Source organism: Chlorocebus sabaeus, chromosome 24, assembly GCF_047675955.1.
Source record: "Chlorocebus sabaeus isolate Y175 chromosome 24, mChlSab1.0.hap1, whole genome shotgun sequence".
Lineage (NCBI taxonomy): Eukaryota > Metazoa > Chordata > Mammalia > Primates > Cercopithecidae > Chlorocebus > Chlorocebus sabaeus.
In genome coordinates, this window is record NC_132927.1 from 7,607,969 (window position 1) to 7,635,707 (window position 27,739).

At 37.5% G+C, this 27,739-nt stretch overlaps 1 protein-coding gene across 5 annotated transcripts in view; it reads right to left on the reverse strand.

Moving 5' to 3' along the window:
• HEATR5A (HEAT repeat containing 5A) overlaps nt 1-27,739 on the reverse strand; it is a 156,146-nt gene that overhangs the window by 80,320 nt on the left and 48,087 nt on the right. For 4 of the 5 annotated variants that reach the window (XM_073010895.1, XM_073010893.1, XM_073010892.1 and 1 more), the window contains exons 2-11: nt 26,534-26,733; nt 24,303-24,514; nt 22,685-22,793; nt 19,207-19,356; nt 18,358-18,532; nt 13,307-13,467; nt 11,575-11,830; nt 10,875-11,030; nt 7,955-8,205; nt 4,583-4,694 (exon numbers count right to left, since the gene is read on the reverse strand). In XM_073010895.1, coding sequence (XP_072866996.1) covers nt 4,583-4,694; nt 7,955-8,205; nt 10,875-11,030; nt 11,575-11,830; nt 13,307-13,467; nt 18,358-18,532; nt 19,207-19,356; nt 22,685-22,793; nt 24,303-24,514; nt 26,534-26,659 — 1,708 coding nt within the window. In that variant the 5' untranslated portion in view covers nt 26,660-26,733. Of the gene's footprint in view, nt 1-4,582; nt 4,695-7,954; nt 8,206-10,874; nt 11,031-11,574; nt 11,831-13,306; nt 13,468-18,357; nt 18,533-19,206; nt 19,357-22,684; nt 22,794-24,302; nt 24,515-26,533; nt 26,734-27,739 lie in introns of those variants that run through there. The other variant, XM_073010896.1, reaches the window with a different exon arrangement.

Consider the following 27,739-nt stretch of genomic DNA (forward strand, 5'->3'; position numbering starts at 1 on the left):
CAGCCTCCTGAGTAGCTGGGACTACATGTGTGTGCCACCACACCCAGCTAATTTTTGTATTTTTTTGTAGAGATGGGGTCTTGCCATGTTGCCCAAGCAGGTCTGAACTCCTGGGCTCAAGCAATCCACCCACTTCAGCTTCCCAAAGTGCTGGAATTACAGATGTGAGCCAACTGTATTCTTGATCTTCAGAATAATGCTACCTTCTGATAGCAACTTGTTCCAGGTCAAAAATCAGACATAAAATGTCTGAATAGAATATTTTTTGTTAAAAAAAGATTTCAGAGCAACATTTATGAACTGAAGGAATCATGACACAAACCCAGTAATAATACAAAACAACGTGCAATAACATTATCAATTTTTTAAAAACCCAAACCCATAGCTTTTCTCCCCAGGTACTCTTCTTTAAATTTCTGGAGTTACCTTAAACTTCTTCAATAAGCACTCTCTACTTCTTACTCCCACATTCCGCTGACTGTATGTCTTTCTTCTGTTCCAAACCCATAGCTCAGAACTGCATTTGGCTTTGGAGGGAGACTGCCTAGATTAATATCCTGGCTCCATCCACTTATTAGTTATGTAAACCTGGATGAGTTATTTAACCTTTTTGTGCCTCAATTTCTTCATCCATAAATGGGGAGAGTAACAGTATTTTATTCAAAGGACAGTTTCTGAGGTGTATATCAGTTTATACACAGAACAGCACTTAGAGCTGGGCAAGGTGGCTCATGACTGTAATCCCAGCACTTTGAGAGACTGAGGCTGAAGGATTGCTTGAGGCCAGGCATTTGAGACCAGCCAGGTCAACATACCAAAATCTCTCTACAAAAAAGTAAAAAGTTAGTTGGGAGTGGTAGCACATGCCTGTAGTCCCAACTACTTGGGAGGCTGAGGCAGAAGGATCATTTGAGCCTAAGAGATCAAGGCTGCAGCAAGTTATGGTCTGACTGTGCCCCTGTAACAGAACAAGAGCCTTTCTTTAAATAAATAAATACTTATTATTATAATGTATCGAGCAAACACAACACACGTACACGCACACTTTATGAGCCATCCACAGAGAGACAAGATATGGAGGAATCTGGAAATCCAAGTTTTTTTATATGGCATCAGATAAACTGGGAAGTGTATCAAAAAAGGTTTAAGTGTGTAGTTCACATTCAAGGAATGAATGTGTTTTGTGTTTACATCAGTTCACAGTGAAATAATGAAGAAAATTATAAATTATAAAGGGAATGATAAAAACAGAGAAGACATGTTTAAAATGCAAAGCAAAAATTAACAAAGCACTAAGACTGCTGTCTAAAACTCATTCCCAGCTGGGCACCGCGGCCCATGCCTGTAATCCAAGCACTTTGGAATGGCAAGGCAGGAGGATCACTTGAGCCCTGGAGTTCAAGATCAGCCAGGGAAACAGCAAGATCCCCTCTCTACAAAAAAATTTAAAAATTAGCTGAGTGTAGAGGTGCAAACCTATAGTCCTAGCTAGTTACGAGGCTGCGGCAGGAGGACTGCATGAACCTGGCATTCAAGGCTGCAGTGAGCTATGATGGTGCCACTGTACTCCAGTCTGGGTAACACAGTGAGACCCTGTCTCCTAAAAAAATTAAAAAAAAAAAAATTCCATTTCCCACAAAAGGAATCAAGGTTCCTTGGAGAAATGGCTGATGGCAAGCCTAAGGCAGAAAATGTACAATGTAAAACCTGGGACATCTTGCATGCAAAAACACATTATCAAAGAATGCTAGGTTCATGTTAAAAGGACAAATGAACCATCTTGAAGAGACTCCCAACGACCAAAGATGAGACAATTTGAGGTTGGAAAGGAATAATGATCGCAAGTGATTAAAACATATAAATCTATAAAATTCCATGAGCTCATAATGATACCTAAAAACAAAAACCTCACTGGTCCCCCATGAAAGTTGCTATGATACTAACGCATTCTAAAAATTGATAATAGCCCAGGTGCAGTGACTCACTCCTGTAGTCCCAGAACTTTGGGAGGTCAAGGCAGGCAGATTGCTTGAGTCCAGGAGTTTAAGACCAACCTGGGCAACATGACAAAACCCCATCTTTACAAAAAATTAGCCAGGCGTGGTGGTGCACACAGTCCCACAAGAGGCTGAGGCAGGTGGATCACCTGAGCCTGCAGAGGTCGAGGCTGCAGTGAGTCACAATTGTACCACTGCACTCCAGCCTGGATGACAGAGTAAGACCCTGTCTCAAATAAATAAATAAATGAATAAGAATAAAAATCGATAATAAAGGGAAAGAACAGTAAAGAAAAATGAGTAAAACCCAAGAAAAGAGTAATTAAACAAAACCTTAATTAAAACTTTTAATCCCTTTTTGTATGCTGATTATGAATATGCAGTAAAATATGATGTACAGGAGAAAGGACCCCTTGTTGTCTTCCTCCAACACAATTACCTTGTTTTAAAAGCTCTTGTTTATCAAAATGCGCTTAGATAGTTTATTTCCTCCTTAATTCACCAGGAAGTTCAATACGGCAGGCATGAACATCTAGCAATAAGCAAATAAAAGCTTGACTACATTATTCCCAGCACACTGTGAAATGATGATCTATGCTTTGGGCTAACAAATACCTTCTGTAAAGGGGCAGATAGTAAACATTAGAGGCTTTGAGAGCCACATACTTTCTGTTGCAATTACTTAACTCTCCCACTGTACACCTAAAGGTCATAGACAATCCACAAACAAGTGTGGTTGTACACAAATAAAACTATGAATGCTGAAACATGACTTTCACATGATTCTCATGTATCACAAAATATATTTTTTTCCCAACCATTAATAAATATAAAAACTGTTCTTAGCTCACAGGCTGTGTAACAAATATTGATGGCAGGCCAGATTTGGCTCCTTGAGGCTAAACCTGATCTAGTTCAATAAATCTCTTTAATCATCTTAAGAACACTACTTAAAGTAGTTCTTCATTTATGACTGTTTATTCTCATTTAAGCTCCTTTAGGTCAAATTACTTTATAGGTGTCAAAATGATTTATTGGCCAAATCCAGCCAGTTGCTTTATTTTATTATTATTTATTATTTTTATTTTTCGAGACAGAGTCTTGCTCTGTCACCCAGGCTGGAGTGCAGTGGCATGATCTCAGCTCACTGGGTTCAAGCAATTCTCCTGCCTCAGTCTCCCCTGTAGCTGGGACTACAGGCACATGCCACCGCACCTGGCTAATTTTTGTATTTTTTTAGTACAAGCAAAGTTTCACCATGTTGGCCAGGCTGGTCTCGAACTCCTGACCTCAGATGATCCGCCCGCCTAGGCCTCCCAAAGTGCTAGGATTACAGGCATGAGTCACTGCGCCCGACTTATTTGTTTTTGTTTTGTTTTGTTTTTTAGAGGGAGTCTTGCTCTGTCACCCAAGCTGGAGTGCAGTGGTGTAATCTCACTTCACTGCAACCTCTACCTCCTGGGTTCAAGCAATTCTCTTGCCTCAGCTTGCCGAGTAGCTGGGACTACAGGCATGCGCCACCACGCTCGGCTAATTTTTGTATTTTAGTAGAGATGCAGTTTCACCTTGTTGGCCAGGCTGATCTTGAACTCCTGACCTCAAGTGATCCACCCACCTCAGCCTCCCAAAGTGCTAGGATTATAAGCATGAGCCACCATGCCCTGCCTCAGCCAGTTGTTTTATATGTGAGCTATAATTTGTATGACAACAGAGACTTAAAATATAGGTGTGATAAAGTAATAAAATTAAGTTTCATTAGACTGGGCAATAAATAAATAAATAAATACATAAATAAATAAAGTTTTCAGTGGCTCATGCTTATAATCCCAACACTTTGGGAGGCCAAGGCGGAAGGACTGCTTGAGCCCACGAGTTCAAGACCAGCCTGGGCAACATAGTGAGACCCCATCTCTACAAAAAAAATTTAAATGTTAGCCAGGCATGATGTTGCACGCCTGTGGTCCCAGCTACCTGGGAGGCTTGGGTAGGAGGATCACTTGGGTCCAGGAGGTCAAGGCTGCAGTAAGCCATGATCATGCCACTGCACTCCAGCTCGTGTGACAGAGTGAGACCCTGTCTCAAAAATTTACAGGATATAGTCATGACTGTAAAACAACTACTGTTTTTTAATAAATATAATTTAAGTGAAATTCAGTCCCTTCAATGTACCAACCTTATTGGCTGTTATGAATCCTCAAACAATTATAGAACTGGATTCCCATGCTATGGATATGTTCTTTTGCCTATATTGTGGAAATTTTTTTTTCTGAAGATGGAGGTCAACGATTTTTGAAAAAGCCACAGTCGTTCAGAGTTAAGCCTGAAAGATGATTAGTAAATCGGCTTGTCCTACTTGAGACTTACAATCTAGTCCAGAAGAGAAAATCAAAAGAGGTCTCAAAAGGTTTTAAGCAATAAAGAAAGTAAAAGGCTTTTTAAGGTGACTACTAGAAGAAAAATGTTTGTGTGGCTATTTAAATTCTAGTACGTATTAAAAGTTAGTTTCATCAAATCACATACAAGAATCCTTTCACTCAGAAAACACAAAGTATTTCAAGGTATGTAAACCTTGTACAGACTGTTACCTAATGTCATCAGAGCAGCAATCAGCAACCATCCAGCTTGTGTGCGCTGAGCTGAAAGGCGACTGTTTTGAGCAGCAGAACACAGCAAATCCTCTGCTAATGTCATAATAATCTATTTACATATAGAAGAACAAGTTTTTAAAAAAAGCGTATCAGTTTATAAATTACTAAATGATAGCAGCTAATAATAATCTCTTGAATTAATTCTTACATAAAATAAATGTAAACGATAAAGAATTCTCATTCATGTAGACTACATAATAGGACTGTCATAAAGGAAACTATAAAAAATTAAGTTTTCAAGGTTAAATACTGGTATATGAGGTAGTACACAACCACCTCATAATTTTTTGTAGAGCACATGTGACAACAATGTAAGATTATTCAAGTATAGCTGTATAGAATTTGAATTTACTTTTAGTTTTGAGCAACCATCCTTTTAAATCCATAATTACCCAAAAAAGTTTTCTTACAGGAGTCTCTCTTAAAAATGCTATATACGGCCGGGTGCGGTGGCTCATGCCTGTAATCCCAGCACTTTGGGAGGCTAAGGTGGGTGGATCACAAAGTCAGGAGATCGAGACCATCCTGGCTAGCACACTGGAACCCCATCTCTACTAAAAATGCAAAAAATTCACCAGGCATGGTGGCACGTGCCTGTAGTCACAGCTACTCGGGAGGCTGAGGCAGAAGAATCACTTGAACCCAGGAGGCGGAGGTTGCAGTGAGCTGAGATTATGCCATTGCACTCTAGCCTGGGCGACAGAGTGAGACTCAGTCTCAAAAAAAAAAAAAAGGCTACATACTACTTTTTTTTTCTTTTTTTTTTTGAGATGGAGCCTCACTCTGTCTCCCAGGCTGGAGTGCAGTGGCATGATCTTGGCTCACTGCAAGCTCTGCCTCCCGGGTTCACGCCATTCTCCTGCCTCAGCCTCCCGAGTAACTGGGACTACAGGCGCCCGACACCGTGCCTGGCTAGTTTTTTGTATTTTTTAGAAGAGACCAGGTTTCACCATGTTAGCCAGGATGGTCTTGATCTCCTGACCTCGTGATCCGCCTGTCTCGGCCTCCCAAAGTGCTGGGATTAAAGGCTTGAGCCACCGCGCCTGGCCTACATACTACCTTTATAACTCAGTAGCTGATAATAGTCTTCCAAGAGGTAGTATACTATAGTGGTTAGAGGTAGTCAAAATAGTCTCATACCGAAGAGTGAAATTTATTAAAATGTTGTAGTAAAAAAGTCTATGAGGCTGGGCACAGTGGCTCATGCCTGTAATCCCAAAGACTCAGAAGGCCAAGCTGGGAGGACCAATTGAGGCCAGAAGTTCAAGATCAGCCTAGGAGTAAGCTAGGATCACACCACTGCACTGCAGTCTGGGCAATAAAGACAGACCATGTCTCTTTGGGGAAAAAAAAAAGGACAAGCCTGGGCAACAGAGTGAGACCCCATCTTCACAAGAAAAATAATTAGCCAGGCAATGGAAGCACGCGCCTGTAGTTTCAGCTACTTGGGAGGTTGAGATGAGAAGATCACTTGAGCCCTGGCATTTGAGGCTGCAGTGATCTATGATCTCACCACTGCACTCTGGCCTAGGTGACAGAGCAAGACCCTGTTTCCAAAAAAAGGGGTCCATGAAATAGGCAGTGTTATAAACAACAGAGAGGAAAAACCAGACATTTCACATTTATGGATAACGTATGATTACATATTACAAAGGCCAGAGAGCATCTAATATGAGAAAACATCTATTACCAATCACCTCTGAAAAAGCAGGAAGTATTATGAGTTGGCATATAAATTTTTTAAAGAGGAAGACTAGTGTATTTTAAAACAACCAACCAACTTACTACTAATTTAGGACTCCCTGCAGCTTATACAGTCAATGGATAGCACTCAAAAAGAGTGAGGACAAAACAAATCATTCTAGTCAAATCAGAACAAGTGGATATTCTCCTGGAAAGAAATTCCAAATATAATATGGGAATGGGAACCTTGTCTGAATTAATGAGATATAAGAATAGGTTTAATTAAATACATTCAATGACAAGTCTTTGCTTAGCAAGATGTGATATGTTAAGAATATAACTAAAATAATAAATTCAAATAAATAATCTCATCTTCCAAAGTTGTTACCTACCTTATTTCAACGGCACTGGCAATACTCAAAATATTTTTTGAATTGCTCAAGTTACGGAATGGTCTTTTGCAGAGCCTACCATGTGGTGGATATACTATTAAACTCCATAATGACACAAGAATGGCAATGAGAAAGAAAGGAATAATAGTGATATATTTTTTCAAATATATTTACGAATTTGTGAGAGGTATGGGTTATAAGGGCTTTCACTGTCAAATAATGTTCTCTGACAACTTACAATTCCTAGCTGTTAAATAAGAAGCAAAATTCAAACACCATGCTTGCCTAGTTGTATTATGTAGGTTTCATTAAAATTTTTCTTTAGTTCTCTTCAAAATTCTTTGTACATTAAAACTGGGTTATTTATTCACTAGGTTTGTATCATTTATTTGTCTGAGAGTGCTGGATTCTAAATTTACTCAGAAAATGAAACTTTTTGGTAGCAATACAATTTGGAGAAGTTGAATATCATTATGAACTCATGAAATTTTATATATTATCTAGTATGTTTTAATTCCCTGTAGTCATTATTAATTTTGATGTATAAATCATGCCATCTTTGATCAGTGGGAGTCCCTTAAGTTACCTCCTTTTAAAATGAACACAGTATTCCTTGATGACTTCCTTACTTTCTGGCATGACAAGATATCCCAAGTTTACGTTGTGTATTTCCTGCCCCACACCTGAAAGCAGCCATTGCTCCATGGAGTTCTGACTCCTTTTTGGTTGGAAACAGTATTTAGAGCTATAACCTGGGCACTGGGGTATCCCCGATACTGGGTCATCACTGCTTTTAGGCCTGTTCACTGCACAAAAGGAGGATATAAGTATTTTCGAAAAATTAAAATGAGTTCATACTGATAATTTCAATTTGAATCTAACGTATGGGGCTTTTACTTAATCTCAATTCTACAGTTACAGTTCTTTTTATTTATATTGAAAATCTTGGTTCCTAAGAACATTAACATAATTATTTATCTACTTGATCTTAAGATATGTAAACTATTTTTAAAGTAATACCACCAATAATACTACTAACTAAATTATTAAATACTAAGCTTAGTTATTTAAGATTTCTTTTGCAGCTCTATTTATCCTCTACAATAAAATTTTAAATGTACTTATATGGCAGGGCTAGATGTACCGCAAAATTCAGTAACAAATTCTGTTACTATGTGAAGACACTTCTAACAAAAAGCACCTCGTCATAATATATAGAGAATGAAATCATTACCTTGCCTTTTCCATGAGGAATTCCTAAAGGACAATGTTTTACTGCTCCCAACAAAGCTGCCACTGCAAAACTGAAGCCAGTCACTGCTTCAGGTGAAGACTTATGTCCAGTAAGCCGTTCAAGGCAACGATCCAAGAGTGGTGTTAGGTAGGAGGGTAATGCCACGGCAATGCAGTGTAAACACCAAGCTGCTGCTAGTCGAACGGAAATGCTAGGATGAAGAGTAACTGACAAGATACTGTCAAGGAGGCCTGGAAGGACAGAATAAACAAATGATAACTTAGGTACATATAGATAAAACTCAACTGATCATAAAATATTCAAAAGAATACATAGCTACATGGATATAAAATATATTTTTATCAAAAGCCAAATTATAATAGAAAAATACATAATTATAAATAATTTTTTCTTTTAATTTCATTTTTCTCCCTTCTCACCATTCCTATGCAAAATAATTTTCTAACCTAAGAATTACTTCTAGTAATATATCTCATGAAAGCTGTCCTAAATTAAGTCCGTATACAAAAGAAAACTTTTACTTCCTAAATCAGCCAATCTCTTACTTTAGCTTCAGATTGCTTATTAATTTGGTACTAAAAATTAAAAATTATCAATAAATAACACCTTGAAAAGAAATGTCACACCCTGGCCAGCTGTGGTTGCTCACGCCTGTAATCCCAGCACTTTGAGAGGCCAAGGCAGGTGGATCACCTGAGCTCAGGAGTTTGAGACCAGCCTGGGCAACATGACAAAACCTTGTCTCTACCAAAAATACAAAAAATTAGCCAGGCATGGTGACACATGCCTGTTGTCCCAGCAACTAGGGAGGCTGAGGTGGGAGGATCACTTGAGCCGGGGAGGCGAGGCTTGTGGTGAGCCGAGATTGCGCCACTACACTCCAACCTGCGTGACAGACTGAGACCCTGCTTTGAAAAAAAAAAAAAGAAAAAAAAAGTCATACCCTGCCCCATCCTTTTTATTTTTTAATCCTTCTAGTACATTTATCTACATAATTAGTATACTTTTTTTATTTTTGAGATGGAGTCTTGCTCTGTCACCCAGGATGGAATGCAGTGGTGCAATCCTGGTTCACTGCAACCTTCGCCTTCCGGGTTTAAGTGATTCTCTTGCCTCAACCTCCTGAGTAGCTGCGATCACAAGTGTGTGCCATTACACCTGGCTAATTTTTGTATTTTTAGTAAAGACAAGGTTTCACCATGTTGGCCAGGTTGGTCTTGAACTCCCAACCTCAAGTGGCCCACCCACCTCATCTTCCCAAAGTGCTGGATTACAGGCACGAGCCACCGTGCCCGGCCTACATAATTAATACACTTTCTATCCACCATGTTGCTCTCACAAGAACACAATGTTAAAATCAAGGCTTCGCTAGGTCCTCAGTGGGCTACTAATCAACTAACTACAAAGACAGTGAAGTAACCGCCACCACCAATAAAAGAAAGGGTATTATTTGCTATGATTCAACATAAACGTTCATGAAACATATGCTTCATGTCAAATTCTATTTAAGTAAGTGTCCCAGATCTAAATAGCTTATACACACAAATCTAATGTAAAGTTTCTCAGAAAGAAATGTGTACCACAAACGATAAAAGCCATGATGATGCATTTTTTTGAAACAGGGTCTCACTCTGCCACCCAGGATAGAATGCAGTGGCATGATAATAGCTCACTGTAGCCTTAATCTCCTAGGCTTAAGTGATGCTCCTGGCTCAGTCTCCCAAAGAGCTGGGACTACTACAGGTGCACACCACCATGCCTGGCTAAGTTTTAAAACATTTTTAGTAGAGAGGAGTTCTCATTATGTTGCCCAGGCTGGTCTTGAACTCAGCTCAAGCAATTCTCCCATCTTGGTCTCCTAAAGTGCTGGGATTACAGGCGTGAGCCACCATATCAGGCCTCAAAAACAATTTTTAAAAGTGATTTTAAAAAGAAGCAAGTCAGTTATGACTATATATTGAATGATTTTTTTTTTTTTTACACATGAAATATCCAGAATAGGTGGATTCACAGAGACAGAAAGTAAATTCATGGTGGTCAGGGGCTGGGGGAAAGGGAAATGGAAATGACAACTTCCTGGGGGTAATGAAAAGACTCTGGAATTAGACAGTGGCAGTGACTGTATAGTAGAGCAAATATACTCAAATATACTCAAAACCCCTGAATTGTATACCTCATAAGCGTAAACTTCATGGCAAGTGATTTACATCTCTTTTGTTTGTTGCCCAGGCTGGAGTGCAGTGGCGTTATCTTCACTCACTGCAACCTCCACCTCTGGCGCTCAAGCAATTCTCGTGCCTCAGCCCCCCGAGTAGCTGGGATTACAGGCAAGAGCCACCATGCCTGGCTAATTTTTGTATTTTTAGTAGAGACGGGGTTTTGCCACGTTGGCCAGGCTGGTCTTGAACTCCTGACCTCAAGTGATGTGCCCGCCTCGGCCTCCCAAAGTGCTGGGATTATAGGCATGAGCCACTGTGCCTAGCCATGAATTATATCTGAATAAAACTATTAAAAAGTGATTAAATACTTAAAAAAAGAAAGAAAATACTGCTTTAAAGACCTTTGAGGAACTGAATTACTTGTACCGTACTAGTGTTTTCACTGCAGATGCAGAGACAGTTCAGGTTTACTTCTCTGTAAAGTTTTTCCAGGTTATCTTATAAGTCTCTAGAATGGGGGGTGGGGCGGAGACTTACAGAACAATCTTTAATTACAAAAGAAAAAAACTAAACAATATACATCTTTTAATAATGATTATAAATTTTTCATAAAACATTTCTAATAAATCTATAATGGAATCTATAAGTAAACTATATGAAGATTTCCTTCCTTGGAACAAAGTTATCTAGTGTTCAAGGGAAAAAAAGGTATTCCAATGAGTTACAAACAACAGATATACCTGTACTTGAATCCTGTAGCAAAGGTGCCGCTGTGGTGCCAAGATTGTGTATGAGATTTCCAAGTTCTTGTAAAGCACAAACCAGCATATGCTGGCTAGCTGCTACATCTGTGGAACCAACCCGGGTTTCCAAATTACCATCACTCATTACGGCATCTGACAGAAATGCAAGAATTAACTATGCATCACCACTGTATTAAAATATATTGAAAAGGGTGTGAAGAGTTAAAAGGTGTAATGGCGAAAATTAATACATACAATTGATCTATAAGAAATACTTGAGGCAATAACTAAAATGCTTAAATGGTGACTTGCATCAATAAAGAAAGAAATGAATTACTATAACCAATTTAGTTCAAGCATTCCAATCAGAGATCCCTTACTACTCCCTTAGCAAATGGCCCTGAAAGAGAGAACTCATGGGAAACTAAAAATGATTTCAACATTACTGATATTTAATATCCAACATTACCAATATTCGAGATAAGGAGAGTAGACTTAAGATGGTACAGCAACTGAGATAGACTGTTTCAAAAATAATTTATCTTAACTTCTACAGGAAGTACAACGGGAATTCTGAGGAACTTCTATCAGCCTTCAAGGTTTCTGTATTAATACAGTATCATATATCAGTCTAGCCTTCCCAAAGGGACAATTCCATTAGCACTGTTAAACAAACTGTCTTAGTAGAGATCCATACCCATAACTTTCTTTAGCTTCCAGATGGCCTGGCAAATATCCTTTACAACAGCAAGTTGAGCCTTTTCTCCAAGAAGACCACCTATAGTAGTTCGAAGAATAAATGAAACACAACGGCGACAGCAAATGGCATCAATCTGAGTTTGGGTGGCTTTAGGGTGTGACTGTGACACAAGGCTTAGGATATGAGAAAGAAAGGCAGCAAAATTTTTCTCTAGCCAAGCTCCTCCTAATGTTGAAATAAATACCACATAAGCCTAAAAAAGAAAAGAGTTTTATTTTCAATGTTAAATTGTTTCAATTCTGTATTTTCCCTCACAAAATATGCAGCATTTACTAATATTTTTCTTATTCCTTATAAATTGTATTCTTTCCTAATTTATAGCCACTTGAAATATATAAACATAGCACCATTTTGTTTTTGTTTGTTTTAAGCCAGAACTGAAGGGCTTTTTTTTTTGTTTGTTTTTGAGACACAGTCTCGCTCTGTTGCCCAGGCTGGAGTGTGCAGTGGCGCAATCTCGGCTCACTGCAAGCTCTACTTCTGGGTTCACGCCATTCTCCTGCCTCAACCTCTCGAGTAGCTGGGACTACAGGGGCCCGCCACCACGCCTGGCTAATTTTTTTGTATTTTTAGTAGAGACGGAGTTTCACCATGTTACCCAGGATAGTCTTGATCTCCTGACCTCATGATGTGTCCGCCTTGGCCTCCCAAAGTGCTGGGATTACAGGCGTGAGCCACCGCGCCCGGTCTGAAGTGCATAGTCTTCCAATCAAGACTTCATTTATGTTACCTCCCTGTTTTATTTTGGTCAGACTACAGTTTCAGAATAGTCAGCATACCCAGCTAATATGTAAAATGTGTCTGTGGCTTCTGTGAACAACGGCTCCAAGAGATTTAACATTCTGAACAAGAAATCTCTATTTAAACATACAAACACTTTATAAGAATTAACTATGCTCCGACATTATAACTCTAAGGGAATTTAATTCTTTATTTTCATGAACATTAACAGTTTCCCTTACTCTACAGATACAAAGTAGTTTTAGGTAATCTGTTCCTTAGAAACACACAGTTTAATTACAATTATAGTGGGAAGCTCATATTTTCGTGGAGACTACATACAGTATAAAACGATGACAATATATGTGAATTTTTCAAAAATACAAGTTTGCTTTGAATGGTAACAGGTTTAGCAAAAAAAGATAATCCAAGGAAAGAAGGCAGATATCTCTTTGTTTTATTGTAAGACAACTCTTCCAAGAGTTTACCTCTTAAAATTTGTTTAGGACCAAAAATTTAAGCACTGAAGTAAACTACATGCTGTACTCCCTGAGGGTTAAAGCCATATAAAATGGTTATTTCACCCATGCTAAACAATATATACCTAACAGCTTAAATCTGAACTGTATGAGCACACACAAATACAATGGAAAACATGTTAAACCACAAGATACATGAAAGCACAACAGCTAGAAACAAAAAAAGTTCTTGTTTCAAAGAAAACTAAAATGTTCCATTATTAGGAACGCAAAACACATTATAGGTAATAAGGTTCTCTTACTTGCAACCTACTTTAAAAAAATGTTTTGGCCTTACCATTTATATCTATTAATAGATATGAGAGCATAAGTGTGGACCTTGCATAGTACCACTTCTGTGGAGTCAGATACTAAAACTTTCATTATAAGCCAGTAAGAGTTAGATTTAGATACTGATTTGTGATTCTAACCTGAGTAACTCCAACTCGAACATCCCTACTGACTGAACTGGTTCCTTTCAGCATATCTCCACTGGCTCGAAGGAATCCTGAACTCCCACGTAGAAACCCTGTTCCTAGTAATTCCAGAACTTCCTCCAGAGATACTCTGCGAATGCTTTGACGTGAGGCTGCTATGACAAAGAACAAAACTGTGATTCATATTTTATAGACTAAATTTTAATGCATGTTCTTGATTTGCAAAAAGCCAGCATGTTAATAGAAACAAAAATAAACTAAAAATTCAAACAAAATGCAAAATTTGCAGAACAGTCTACACAGTAATACACAAAGTCACACAAGGGTTCAGAGGTCAAATCAGAATGGACCCTGAAGTGCGTGTCAAAAGCATCTTAAAGACTATGACTAAGATCATGATCTATTGCTTCCTTTCCTCAAAGAAGTTAAAAGGCTGTCTTCTAAAACAGGGGAAAAAACATAAATAAGACTGCCCTAGTCCTCTACAAATGAAAATGCTATACAATACTTTGAAAATTCTTTTGAAACATGGAAAATGCCAAAATCATAATTGTATTTTTCCAAATGCTGTACAACTCTCAAAGAAATGTATATAATGTAAATGTCCTATTTTTAAAAATTCTCTATTGGCAATAAAACTTTTACTATTCCTTCAGTCTCTGAAGAAATCAAAGCTAAATTCATTAAAACTACTCATTTGGCTCCTAGGCTACAATAACTAACAGATTAATTAGGCAGGAATGTGTAAGATTGACTTCAGTTTGACACAGCTGGGTTTCTCCCTGTGACTATCTAGATAATATTATCTCCCTAAAAAAAAAAAGAAACCATTTCTCCCTCAAAAATTAATGGTCACAAGCTCTGACCCTCTACAAGAGCACAGAAATAAACTTTTGTTACAGTTATGGACACAAAAACCTCCTCCCTAGCCTAAAGAAAACCATCTGAGACAAATGAAAATCTAACTTGGCATTTGGGGAAGAAACATTATTGAACAGTGCAAAATCCATGCTCTGTGGATCATAAATTCTGAGACAGCAATAAACGTAATAAATGACTATGTATATTAAACAGTGATTAAAAACCATGCAGAAAACAGAGCAAAATGAGGTCAGGAATACGGGGGTGGAGTGAAGTGTAGTTTGTGACTTTACATAGGGTATTGGGGTAAGAGTCATTGAAACGGTGACATTTTAACACAGTTTGAATGTAGGGAAGAAATTAGTCATGAGGGTATCTGCAGAAAAAGTGTTCTAGGCAGAGGAAATGGCTACGACAAAAAGGCCTTTATAGGATGCCAGGTGAGTTCACACAGAGCTATGTGGATGGAGCAGTGGAGGGGGTATGTAGGAGACAGGTCAGAGTGTAAGGATGGGGAGAGGGCAGAAGATATAGGACCTTGTAGGTCATTATAATAAGGTTGTGACTGAAATGAGGTGCCAGTGGAGGACCTTGAGCAGACAAGTGATGTAATCTGTCATGCTGCTGCTGTGTTGAGAGAAGATTACAGAGTGGGGTAAAGGTAGAAGCAGGGAAAACCATTAGGAGTGATTTATTAGTGTAAGCAAGAGATGATAGTGACTTGGATCAAGGTGGTTAAAGTGGAGTGAACGGAATCTGGACATACATAAATATATATTTTTAAAAATTAGAAAAAAATTAGAAAAAAGCTGTAAGAAGAGTATAATAAACTTTCATATACAGTCACGTACCACATAAGGACATTCTGTTCAATGACAGAGATCACATATATGACGGTGGTCCTGTAAGATTATGATGGAGCTGAAAAATTCCTATTGTCTCATGACATTCCAACACATTACTCACATGTCTGTGGTGATGTTCATGTAAACAACCCTACTACACTGCCAGTCATGTAAAAGTAAAGACCATGCAATTATGTAAAGTATGTAATACTTGATGATAAACAACTGTTACTGGTTTATGTATTTATTATACTTTTTACTGTTATTTTAAAGTATACTCTTATTTATAAATAGTTAACAGCAAAACAGCTTCAGGTAGGCCCTTTAGGAAGTATTCCAGAAGAAGGCATCGCTATTACAGGAGACAACAGCTCCATGCGTGTCACTGCCCTTGAAGACCATCCAGTGGGACAAGATATTAAGGTGGAAGACAGTGAGATTGATGGTTCTGACTCTGTGTAGGCCTGGGCTTATGTATGTGTTTAAAAGTTTAAAAAAAAAAAAAAGGTTTTTTTAAATAGAAAAAAGCTTATAGAACAAGGATACAAGGATATAAAGAAAATGTTTTTGTATAGTTGTACAATGTATCTGTGTTTTAAGCTAAGTGTTATTATTATTTTGAGTGTAGTGGCACAATCTCAGCTCACTGAAACCTCTGCCTCCCAAGTTAAAGGGTTCAAGTGATTCTCATGCCTCAGCCTCCCAAGCAGCTGTAACTCCCGGCATATGCCATCATGCCCCGTTTTTGTATTTTTAGTAGACAGATAGGGTTTCCCCATCTTGGCCAGGCTGGTCTTAAACTCCTGACCTCAAGCAATCCACCCGCCTCAGCCTCCCAAAGTGCTGGGATTACAAGCATGAGCCACTGCACCTGGCCCCTAAATGTTATTATAAAAATATTCAAAGGAATCAAAAATTTTAAAAATCAAAAAGTTTATAAAGTAAAAAGCTTACAGTAAACAAAGGCTAATTTATTATTAAAGAAAAACACACATTTTTAAAATTTAGCATAGCCTAAGTATACAGTGTTTGTAACATCTACAGTATACAGTAATATCCTAGGCTTTCACATTCACTCGCCACTCACTGACTCACCCAGAACAACTTCCAGTCCCATAAGTTCCATTCATAGTCGGTGCCCTACAGGTGTGTACCACTTCTTATCTTTTATATCATATTTATACTGTACCTTTTCTATATTTAGACATGTTTAGATACACAAATACCATTGTATTAGTTTTCTCAGTATTCAGCATGGTAATATGCTGTAGAGATGTATAGCCTAAGAGCAATACTCTATACCATATAGCCTAGTGTGCAGTAGGCTATATCATCTAGATTTGTGTAAGTTCACTCTACGATGTTGCCACAATGACAAAATCACCTAATGATGCATTTCTCAGAATATGTCCCTATTATTAAGCTATGCATGACTGCATCTACCTGGACTCATCATATTTTCTTCATTACTTTCTTACTTCTGAAGGATACACTTATGGCCAGTTGTTTTATAGAATGGCCCTTGATATGAGTTTGTCTGGTATTTCCTCCAAATTTTTGACAGAGAACTACATAAGTAATGCTATATCCTTTTCAAGGCATAACATCAAAAAGCACTGCCAGGTGTGATGTCAGTCTGTCCCTACATAGGTGATATTAGCTTTGAACATTTGCACAGTGTAAGTCTGCCAGATTTTTCCACTGTAAAATTATCATTTATAATTATGATACAATGTATATGGCAATACTTTAAGATGGCATGAGATTGGATAAAACCACAAGACATGCTTTCTTGGCTTTCTTTCCTTCCTTCTCACTGGAAATTTCTGTTCTGTCTTCTTCGATGGTTCCTTGTGTTCTCCTAGAGAAAGTCCATGACCTAGTACCTGGTCTGCTCTTCCCTATGTATACTCACTGTCTTGTGATCTTATCTAATCTCATAGCTTAAATTTCATCTCTATATTAGAGATTCCTGAATAATCACTATTAATTTATTCCTAAAATAAATAAATTAATTTATTCCTAAAATTTATGAAGTCGATGTCCAGTCTCCTGTCCTGGACACCAGACTCTCACATCCAGCTATTTGATATCTGTATTTCAATGTCTATTTAATGGTCCAAATTGTTTTAAACGCAGTGCTTGATCCTCCTCCCTGACACATACACATGCCTGCTCTACTTGCACACTTGCTCATGTAAGCTGATGACAACTGTATACTTCCGGGTTTTCAGCCCAAAATTCATAAAGTCACCCTGGACTTCTCTTTCACACTCAACATCTATTCTATTTGACTATTCAAAAGATTCAAAAGTAGAACTCCTTAGAGAAATGGCTAATTCTGGGGTTGGGACAGAGAAAGTAGTACGCTGTGATTGCACCACTGCACTCCACCCTGGGTGGCAGAGTGAGACCCTGTCTCCAAAAACAACAACAACGAAATCACTAAGACAAAGCAAAACTGTCCAAATACAATAAACTTCAAATATCTAGAATTATCTACATTATATGCTCCATTGTACCAACCTAAAAAATGGCAAGCCAAATATATGTAGTCAGACGCATGCTGCTTTAAAAAAAAAAAAAAATCAGTATTTAGATCATATCATTTATTGGATAACACTTCACAATTACTTAAAAAAAAAAAATTAAAAATGGCCGGGCATGGTGGCTCACGCCTGTAATACCAGCACTTTGGGAGGCCGAGGCGGGCAGATCATGAGGTCAGGAGATCGAGACCATCCTGGCTAAAACTGTGAAACTCAGTCTCTACTAAAAATACAAAAAATTAGCCAGGTGCGGTGGCGAGTGCCTATAGTCCCAGCTACTCAGGAGGCTGAGGCAGGAGAACGGTGTGAACCTGGAAGGCAGAGTTTGCAGTGAGTAGAGATTGCGCCACTGCACTCCAGCCTGGGCAACAGAGCGAGACTCCGTCTCAAAAAAAAAAAAAAAAAGAAAAGAAAAGAAAGGAACTTTTTTTTTTTGGAGTGCATTGGCGCAATCTCGGCTCACTGCAACCTCTGCCTCCTGGGACCAAGTGATTCTCCTGCCTTAGCCTCCCAAATAGGTGGGATTACAGGCGTGTGCCACCACACCCGGCTAATTTTTGCACTTTTAGTAGAGATGGGTCTCACCATGTTGGCCAGACTGGTCTCGAACTCGTGACCTTAGGTGATCCAACCACCTTGGCCTCCCAAAGTGCTGGGATTACAGGCATAAGCCACCATGCCCAGCCCGAAATTGATTTATAATGGGTAGCAATAACATTTTACATATTTGTTTACATCAACTGGGGAAAAAATTACAGAAGATACTTTAAAAACAATTACATGTATTTACCTGTTCCTGGATGTTTAGAAGTTATAGCTTTAGCTAATATTGTGCCTAGTAACTTTGAAACAGAAATCCGCACATCATAATTGGAACCTTCAAAGGACTTAAAACACAGTGTGGCCACACTGTCCAGGTCCGTACTCCACATAAAGATGGCTTCATTCTGAAGTTCAAGGAGACACTATTCAATTGGACAAAGAGAAATTAATGAAAAATAAAATACAAATGTCAGGTTCAGAGCTATATAAGTTACAGAAACTATCAGGGTTTTAAAAAATAATACACAAATTCAAAGTATCTATTATGATTACAAGAATAATAAATGAATACTTATTAAAAGTCATAAAGATTATATTATAGAAGAGAATGAACCTACAAGAGGTGGGAGGAGGACCCATTTCTAACTCCACAGGTTATGAAAAATGCCTTTAGAATCAATCTGTTGGCTATCAACATCTGGGAGAATAATTCCAACATTAAAAAAACTTCACTGTATTATCTTACCAACTATGTTAAGAAGGTATAAATTAAAAACAAAACAAAAAATCACTTTGAGACAACATAAACCTCACATGTAAATTTTAATTTACACAATTAGGGAGAAATTTTTAGTAGAGTAGAATGAATACTTAAGATTCTGGAAACCTGAACTTCCTACCCTCTGACCATGTGTTGCTAACTATTTAAACCTTGGGAAATACATATAACTCTGGTCTTGGTTTCCTCGTATGTTAAAATGAGATAGTCCTAGCTGACTACCAAAATAATGTAGCTTTCACTAATGCTTTCACAAAGATAATCTGATTTAATTTTCTTCATACTAATTTTTAAAGTCTGCTTATTAGATCACTTTACCTTTGCAGCAGCACAACGAACAGCCATGGATCTATCTGTTAAGCAGGATCTAGCAGCTTTATAAACATCCCTGTGACAAGGTGCAGCAGCAGCTCCTAGTCCACTCAATATATTTTGCAGACTTAGCATAATCTCATATCGGCCTTGAGACTACCAAAAAGAAAAAAAAATTAAATAGGAAAAATAATTCCACTGCAAACAACAGGATTAAACACTGATATATGTCTCTGGTACTGAAGAAATACCCAGACTTCTATACATACTGACCAACCCATTCTGACATCAAGAAACAAGTTACTATTTTATGAAATATTATTTGAAAAGTTACTTGTATACACCGGATTTCAACACGATACAAATTTCACAGGGTTGATGTGAAGATTAAACAAAATTACATGAAAAGTGCCTAGCCCAAAGCTTGCATGCCATTAAGCATTCAATAAATAGTTGTTATAGTCTAAGCTAACGTATTAAAAATGCAGGGTTTGCCATTTACTAGATAGGACCTTGGGCAAATCTGTTTCTTCATCTAAAAATAGAGGTAATAGTATCCCTCATAGGCTGTTGTAAGGAATGAATGAGTCATACATGCAAAGTGCTTATAACAAGCCTAGCCATACAACAAATGTTCAATAGATTTGGTAGCTATAATACTTTGTTATTATTTATTGGTTGGAATAGCATAACTCACAATTTAAAAGTCTTGGATTTAGAATTGAAAAAACCTGGGTTTGAACTTCTCTGTGACCCTCAGTAACTTTGTGACTTTAAGTTGTTCTTACTTATTTCCTCATCTATAAAATGAGGATAAGATGAACCTCATGGGTAAACATTCACACAGTGCCTGGCACACAGTAAACAGTCAAGAAATAGTAGCTGCTTGGTTGGGCCCGGTGGCTCACACCTGTAATCTCAGCCCTTTGGGAGGCCAAGGTGGGCCAACTGCTTGAGCTCAGGACTTCGCAACCAGCCTGGGCAACATGGTAAAACCATAACTCTAAAAAAATACAAATTTTAGCCAGGCGTGTTGGTGCACATCTCTAGTCCCAGCTACTCAGGAGGCTGAGGTGGGAGCATGGTAGTGCACACCTGTAGTCTCAGCTACTGGAGAGGCTGAGGTGGGAGGATGGCTTGAGCCTTGGAAGCAGAGGGTGCAGTGGGAGGTACAGGGTACAGTGGGAGGCAGAGAGTGCAGTGAGTGCAGATTGCACCACTGAACTCCAGCCTGGGTGACAGAGCCAGACCCTGTCTTAAAAAAAAAAAAAAAGTAGTTGTTTATTTTATTAATGTTTTACTAAATACCTCAAATCATATCTATATCCCAGGAAGTTAAGGCCACTGAAGGTAGATAAGTCGGAGTTGGAGGAAGACAAAGATCAGCATCAAGAATCACTTCATAGTAATATTGTTAATTCATCTTTGTTTAAAGGCACTTCAAAGTCATAGGTGAACATAATAAAATGGTGCCAATGAGAATCTTCTGAACTTTTCTTTTATTCCAGTTCCAAATGTTGTGTATCACTGGTGGGTGTGGATATCTCTGAAATGTTGTGATACCTGATCAACTAAATCAAAGATCAAAAGTAGGGAATACGGCTCAAGGACGTTAGCTAAAAAAATTTAAAAAATAGGGGAGCAACAAAATACTTAACAGTAACTTAAAACATTTTCATAACTATAGAGTAATCCTCTATTAACCAAGGAGCCTAAAAAGTGTTATAGCTTAACCAGTGGAATTAGGAGGAAGAAAGTTTAAAATGGCTGTATCTCAGTAAATAAAATTTCTTACAGATACCTGCTTTTAAATAAAACTAGATTTATAGATGTTATAAAAATCTGTTCTCCTTAATCATTTTCTCTAATCTCTTAGGAAACTATTGCTGAGAAGTGATCTGATGAGCAAATTTTCTCACCAGTTTTATGTTAGAGTCTTCACTTCTTAAAGTTCTTGAATCAGCTACATTCTTCTTAAAATTTACCTATTTTTTAATTGGAATTTTCCCTTGTTTTGCCTTGCCACATTTTTACAAAATGTGTGTGTGACTGTCCAACATTTCTATAAATTACTTCAGAGCTGTGTTCTAGATTTTTGTAAATAAAGTAACAAGAGTAACCAGTGTGATGTTTTTAGATTTTTTTTTTTCTAATAAATATTTTTTAAGAGACATGGTGTTGGCTGGGCATGGTGGCTCATGCCTGTAATCCTAGCACTTTGGGAGGCTGAGGCAGCTGGATCACTTGAGGTCAGGAGTTCAAGAATAGCCTGGTGAACATGGTGAAACCCTGTCTCTACTAAAAATACAAAAAATTAGCTGGGCATGGTGGCACGTGCCTGTAATGCCAGCTACTCGGGAGGCTGAGGCAGGAGAACTGCTGGAGCCCAGGAAGTGGAGGTTGTAGTGAGCTGAGATCATGCCACTGCACTCCAGCCTGGGCAACACAGCCAGACTCCGTCTCAAAAAAAAAAAAAAAAAAAAAAAGAGGGTCTTGCTCTGTCACCTAGGATGGAGTCCAGTGGCATGACCATAGCTCACTACAGCCTTGAACTCCTGGGCTCAAGTGATCCTCCTGCCTCAGTCTTCTGAGGGGCTAGAACTACAGGTGCTCACCACCATACTGCAACTAATTTATGATTTTGTAGAGACAGAGTCTTCCAGTGTTGCCCAGGGTGGTCTCAAACTCCTGGCTTTAAGTGATCCTCCCATCTCAGCCTCTCAAGTAGCTGAGATTACAGGTGCAAACTACTATGTCCATGTTTTTATATTTAAAGGTGCTAAGTTTTCCTTACATATTAGGGACCACAGATTTAAACCTTTTGCTAAACAAACATATAAATGCTTTCATTTCAAAACCAATAAAACCACAGTTGGCAAGAGATTACAGTATCTTAGTTTCTTAAAGTCAAATGAAGAGACAGTCTCAAAAACAAGGGGTGTTCCAGACTAGTAAGTGACACAAATATTTCAATGAGGATTCAGTTGAAAATATACTCCCTTGGCAATTAAAAGGTCATCCGGATCTGGTCACACATCCTCTACACTCTTTCCCCTCAGATTATATTCCTTACTACCTTCTGATGCTAGTATAGTAACTCATCTATCCATAAGGTATACAGTGTTTATCAACTATTTAGTCCCTAGTGACAAGCAGTTGCAATGGCACCAGTAAGTACTATCAAATAGAAAAGATGGAGTAAGAGGAGAGAGCAGGGATGGGCCTATAAGTGGAATACATTAGTTTTTACCCACTTGGATTTAAATGAATACATGAAATTCTACTGCATTACTATTTTTCTGACAGGGATTCAATATACAGAGTACATATTGTGCATCATCTAGAAATATTTAATTTATAGGTATATTTATATTCATATCTACATACGCTTGTCATATGTAAAGTTCTTTTATTTGCTCGGGAAAGCATAAACCAATAAAAAATGCTATATTTTCATTCTTTGGCTGAACTTGTAATTACTTACCTCTGCACTCTTCACAGCCTTAAGAATATTCCCCACCGTATCAGTAAAGGTGTTACCCAGTATTCTACCCAACTTCTTGTACAAGGAACCCAAACATACCACAGCAGCACTGAAACAACATTTAAATTAGAAATTAGTCACAGCTGAAACAATAGGAATAAAAATATCTTAGAATATGTAAGGATAACTATTGAAAAATTTCCCCATTCTCTTGGTTGTCTTTTTACTTTCTTTGTATTATCCTTTGAAACACAAATGTATTAACTGTGATGAAGTCTTATCTATTTTTTGTCAGTTGTGCTTTCTGATGCTATACCTAAGAAACGCTGCCAAAAACAAGGTCACAAAGATTTACCCCTATGTTTTTTCTTACAAGTTTTATAGTTTTAGCTGTTACACTTACATCTATGATCAATTTTGGGTTAATTTTTTTTATACATGGTATAATAGAAGAGTCCAAATTCATTCTTTTGCATGTGGACATACAGTTATACTGGCATCACTTGTTGAAAAAGTGACAATTTTAAATTTTACTTTGAAAGGATAAAATTTCTAAGAATCTATTCTGTGGTTAAATCTTAAGGCATGACACTTAGGTGAATATGATTATACTTTCAATAATAAGGATGTATCAATCTGTGATTACTCTACTACTCAGCCCAAAGATTACACACCCTCAACTTTGTTACAAAATTCTACAAAATATTTCAACAGAACTCAGCTACATATTAGATAATAGTTAAGCTTAAAGACAAAAATAAAAACGAGAAATAATGTTCTCATCAAGTTTGAAATCTGAAAACTTTATGGGGGAATACATTCTGTTATAAGTAAAAATTAGAGCAACAAAAACTTCTATAGAATTATGACATGGTGGCTGGGCACAATGGCTCATGCCTATAATCCCAATACTTTGGGAGGCCAAGGCGGGTGGATCACTTGAGGTTGGGAGTTTGAGACTAGCCTGGTTAACATGGTAAAATGCCGTATCTACTAAAAATACAAAAATTAGCTCAAAGTGGTGGTGCGTGCCTGTAGTCCCAGCTACTTGAGAGGCTAAGACAGGGGAACTGCTCGAACCCAGGAGGCGGAGGTTGCAGTGAGCCGAGATCACGCCACTGCACCCCAGCCTCGGTAACAGAGAGGTTCTGTCTCAAAAAAAAAAAAGAAAAAAAGAAATACTGCGTGGCTCATTGCCTTTTTAAAGATAACAGGTGATAAAATGAACTAAATCCTACAGAGAAACTAAGCTGTTCTTTTCAGGATCTTAGCAAATACTTTTCTACATGATATTTATTATCAATTTTCATAACCAAGAATGAATAAATTGCAAAAGCATCCAAAAATGTGAAGAATTTAAAATATCTTTCTTAAATATTCAACTGCTAAAATTTTTTTTAGGAAGATGTTTTGAATCTCAAATCTAGACTTCAAATATGTCTAAAGTATTTGTAAAATTGTTTCTCAGTAACTAACATGAAAAGTGTTAGTTTCTTAAAATGAGTAAAACTGAGTTTGTATTCAGTTTCAAAGTAATTGTCAAGTACTATGGGTACTTCATAAAAATACAACAGGAAGCAATATTTTGTTTCCTGTTCTGTTTTAATGTTTCACTTACAGCTTAGTGGGAAGGTAACTTGGAGAATCATCTTTGCTACGAATAAGATCATTACATTTATCGATTGCCTCGTAAACGGAGAATGTGTCTCCAATACTATAAAGTATGGCTAGATTCTTAGCAAGGAGTTTGCGGGTAGGAGGCCCTGGGGAGTTGTTCAACAAAGACAGGAGCTGTTCAACAAGAGTCTTCTGTTTCTCCCTTACATCATTCTAGAAAGAAAGATAACACAAAGACACTTCAAAGTCAATATAATTATATGTAATCCTCTAACATAAATTTTCTTTCAAATATTTAAGAACTAAAAAGGCTCTAGAAAAATACAAACTTATTTTGACTGGAAGTTACAAATAAGTTGGTAGTGTGGTCATTATGCCACACTAAACAGGTAGTTTGTTGCTCTGCTAATAACTCCAAAAAAACCCTCCAAAAATTCCAAACCACATTGTACTGTAATCTCTGTTAACAAATATAAGGGCTCTATGTATTCTAAATCTTCTTTTGTTTGAAAGGTAGAGCAAATTTGTATTATTATTTTTCATAGAGACAATGTGATATGGTTTGGCTTTGTGTCCCCACCCAAATCTCATGCTGAATGGTAATTCCCATGTGTCAGGGGAGGGGCCTGCTACAAGGTGATTGGATCATGGGGGTGGATTTCATCCATGCTGTTCTTGTGACAGTGAGTGAGTTCTCACAAGATCTGATGGTTTAAAAGTGTGTGACACTTCCCCCAACCCTTCTGCCACGATGTGAAGAAGGTCCTCACTTTCCCTTCACCTTCTCCCATGACTGTAAGTTTCCTGAGGTCTCCCAGTCACACCTGTTGAGCTTGTGTAATTGTGCATTAATTAAACCTCTCTTCTTCATAAATTACCCAGTCTCAGGTAGTTCTTTACAGCAGTGTGAGAACGGACTAATACATAAGGTCACACTATGTTGCTTGGGGTAGAGTGCAATGGCTATTCATAGGGGCAATTATAGTGCTGCACTACAGCCTCGAATTCCTGGGCACAAGCAATCCTCCTGCTTCAGCCTACCAAGTAACTGGGTCTACAAGTATGCATCAGCATGTCCAAATTTGTATTTTCAACTACAGCGTCTGAGTTACTAATCCTACACCTCCCCCATATAAGCTGCATAAAGCAGTAACCTATAATCTGTAACCAGAGTTGACCTTGTAATGGCTACCTGTTTTATTCAGATCTATTCCTAAGTGTAATGCAATTTTCTTTTTGCAAGCTTATGTATATAAATGTTAATAATGTTATTCCATTTTCCTTGTCTGCTATCCAAATAAAGAGTACACAGTATCATTATGAAGCTAATGGTATTCAGGTGCTCACTGAAGCCTAAAATTCCACAATAAAATATTTGTCAGTGTATAGAATTTTGTCTTTCGCTAATTTTTTTCCCCCAAGTCTAGAAGTTGCTTTTTTTTCTCTCTTAAAGATCAGCAAACTTGTCAAATATTTTGATAACTAGAGTCACATAGCTCCTTGTTGTCTCAGAACAAGAATGTGTTTTGGAATGCTATTATTTTAAATTCATAAATAAAATGTCTTTTGTTAAATTCTAAATGTCTCCATGAGTAGTGTTTTTGTACCACTTTGGAACTGCATATAGTACTGTGATTATGTGAAAAAATGTTCTTATTTTTAGGAGATGTAGGCTAGAAGTAAAGTGCCACCTCAATGGCTTAGTAAATTAATCAACCAAACATGGCAAAATGTTACTAATTGCTGAATGTACGTGAAGGGTATGAGTGATCAGTTTTCCTTTTTTATACTCATGTCATAAGCTTTTAAGGGAGAATCTGTTTATCCATAGGCTCTTGAATTCATACACCTCAAGTCTTCATACCTTTTTAAAGTGAAACTCCCACTACATTGTTTAGCCACCATACTTTACCAGGGCTTTCTGGACATGGAGGAACACAGATGCAGAAGATAACAAAAATGAAGTATAATACAAAGTAGTTGTAGTTGGTGTTTCATATATTTTTAAAGTAATACCAAAAACATTAGATTTCTTCCTGCTTTTCTGAATAGCAAAAACTTCTAATAGTAAAAACTCTGATGAGGGAACAAAAAATGTACTATGTTTCATTAAGTTTTAACAAAGTCTAACATTTTAAAGTTAAATTACATTATTCTGGAAAAAACTAGAAAAGCAAACCAAAGGAAGTAAACATGGGCACTTAAAAAAATAGATGTTGTCATTTTACCCACCCTGCTGGATGCTAACAAGAGCTTCTCCAAGTACCTCAACCACTCAAAAATAAACTCTGCCTTCTGAACTTCACCTAGTTGATTGTATGCTTCTTCATTCAGCAATAAGCTATGAGCTAATTCCATTCCTTGCAGCAATCCTCCTAGCTGGTCACAGTTCTTCTCGTTAAACTTTGGTCAATACACCTAAGAATAAAAATCTGCAATACAGGAAAATAATGTATTTTAAAAGGGGAATAAAAAGGAAGGCAATCATAATATTGGAAATCTTTCACAGAAAAGTGAAAACATAATTAAATGTATACATTTTTTATAACTGCTCTAGGGTGAATCTGGGAAAATCCCAATAATGTTCTAGTTAACACCAACATAAAATCCACCTTTATATTCTGTACTCAAGCAGACAGGCAAAATAGAGTAGTATTATTGGCAATTGTATGCAAAAACTTGCTAAACAGAAGAGACATTCCACTAAAATTTTGAGAATTTTAAGATTAAGCTGTTTATTCCGTGTTAGGTTTTATTTGCAGTTTAAGTAACTTACTAAAATGGGTAATAGGTACATATTTAAAAATGACACCAAACATCCAGACCTTCTACTAGAATTCTATAGTAAAGCTTACCATCTCTCTGGGCCTTTGCCTAGCTAGGTACATGCCCTGTCATTTACCTGGAGATCCAAGAGGGACTTAAGCCCATTAGCATCAGTTCTCCCAGCCTACTAAAGGCACTGCTTGTAGTTTCAGGTGAGGAGTTTAGGAGAGTCCAATCTTAACTAGGTTTATATCTGAAAGTCTTGTGAGGGCAAACTTTTTAAAATGGATATTGTCCAGGAATTATAGCAATCAAGATCATATCTGCTCTGACCTAGATCCAGTGTAGCCTTAATTTTGTGGTAGCAAACAATCAACAGAAGACACAGGGTTTATAAAATTATTGTCTTATTCAACAGCATCTCCTGACACCTTAGTGCTGTTGCAGAGCACAAAAGCATATAAATATAAATGTATGTGTATATATACATATTCACATTAACATACAAATTTATAAGATGGCATTGTGATTACTAGACAGATTTTTTATTTTTAGGAGATGCATGCTTTACTGTAACTTACTTTTTAAATGGTTAAACCACTTACTCAACCATAAAATACGGCAAAATGTTAACAGCCGAATATAGGTAGTGGATATGTGAGTGATCATTTC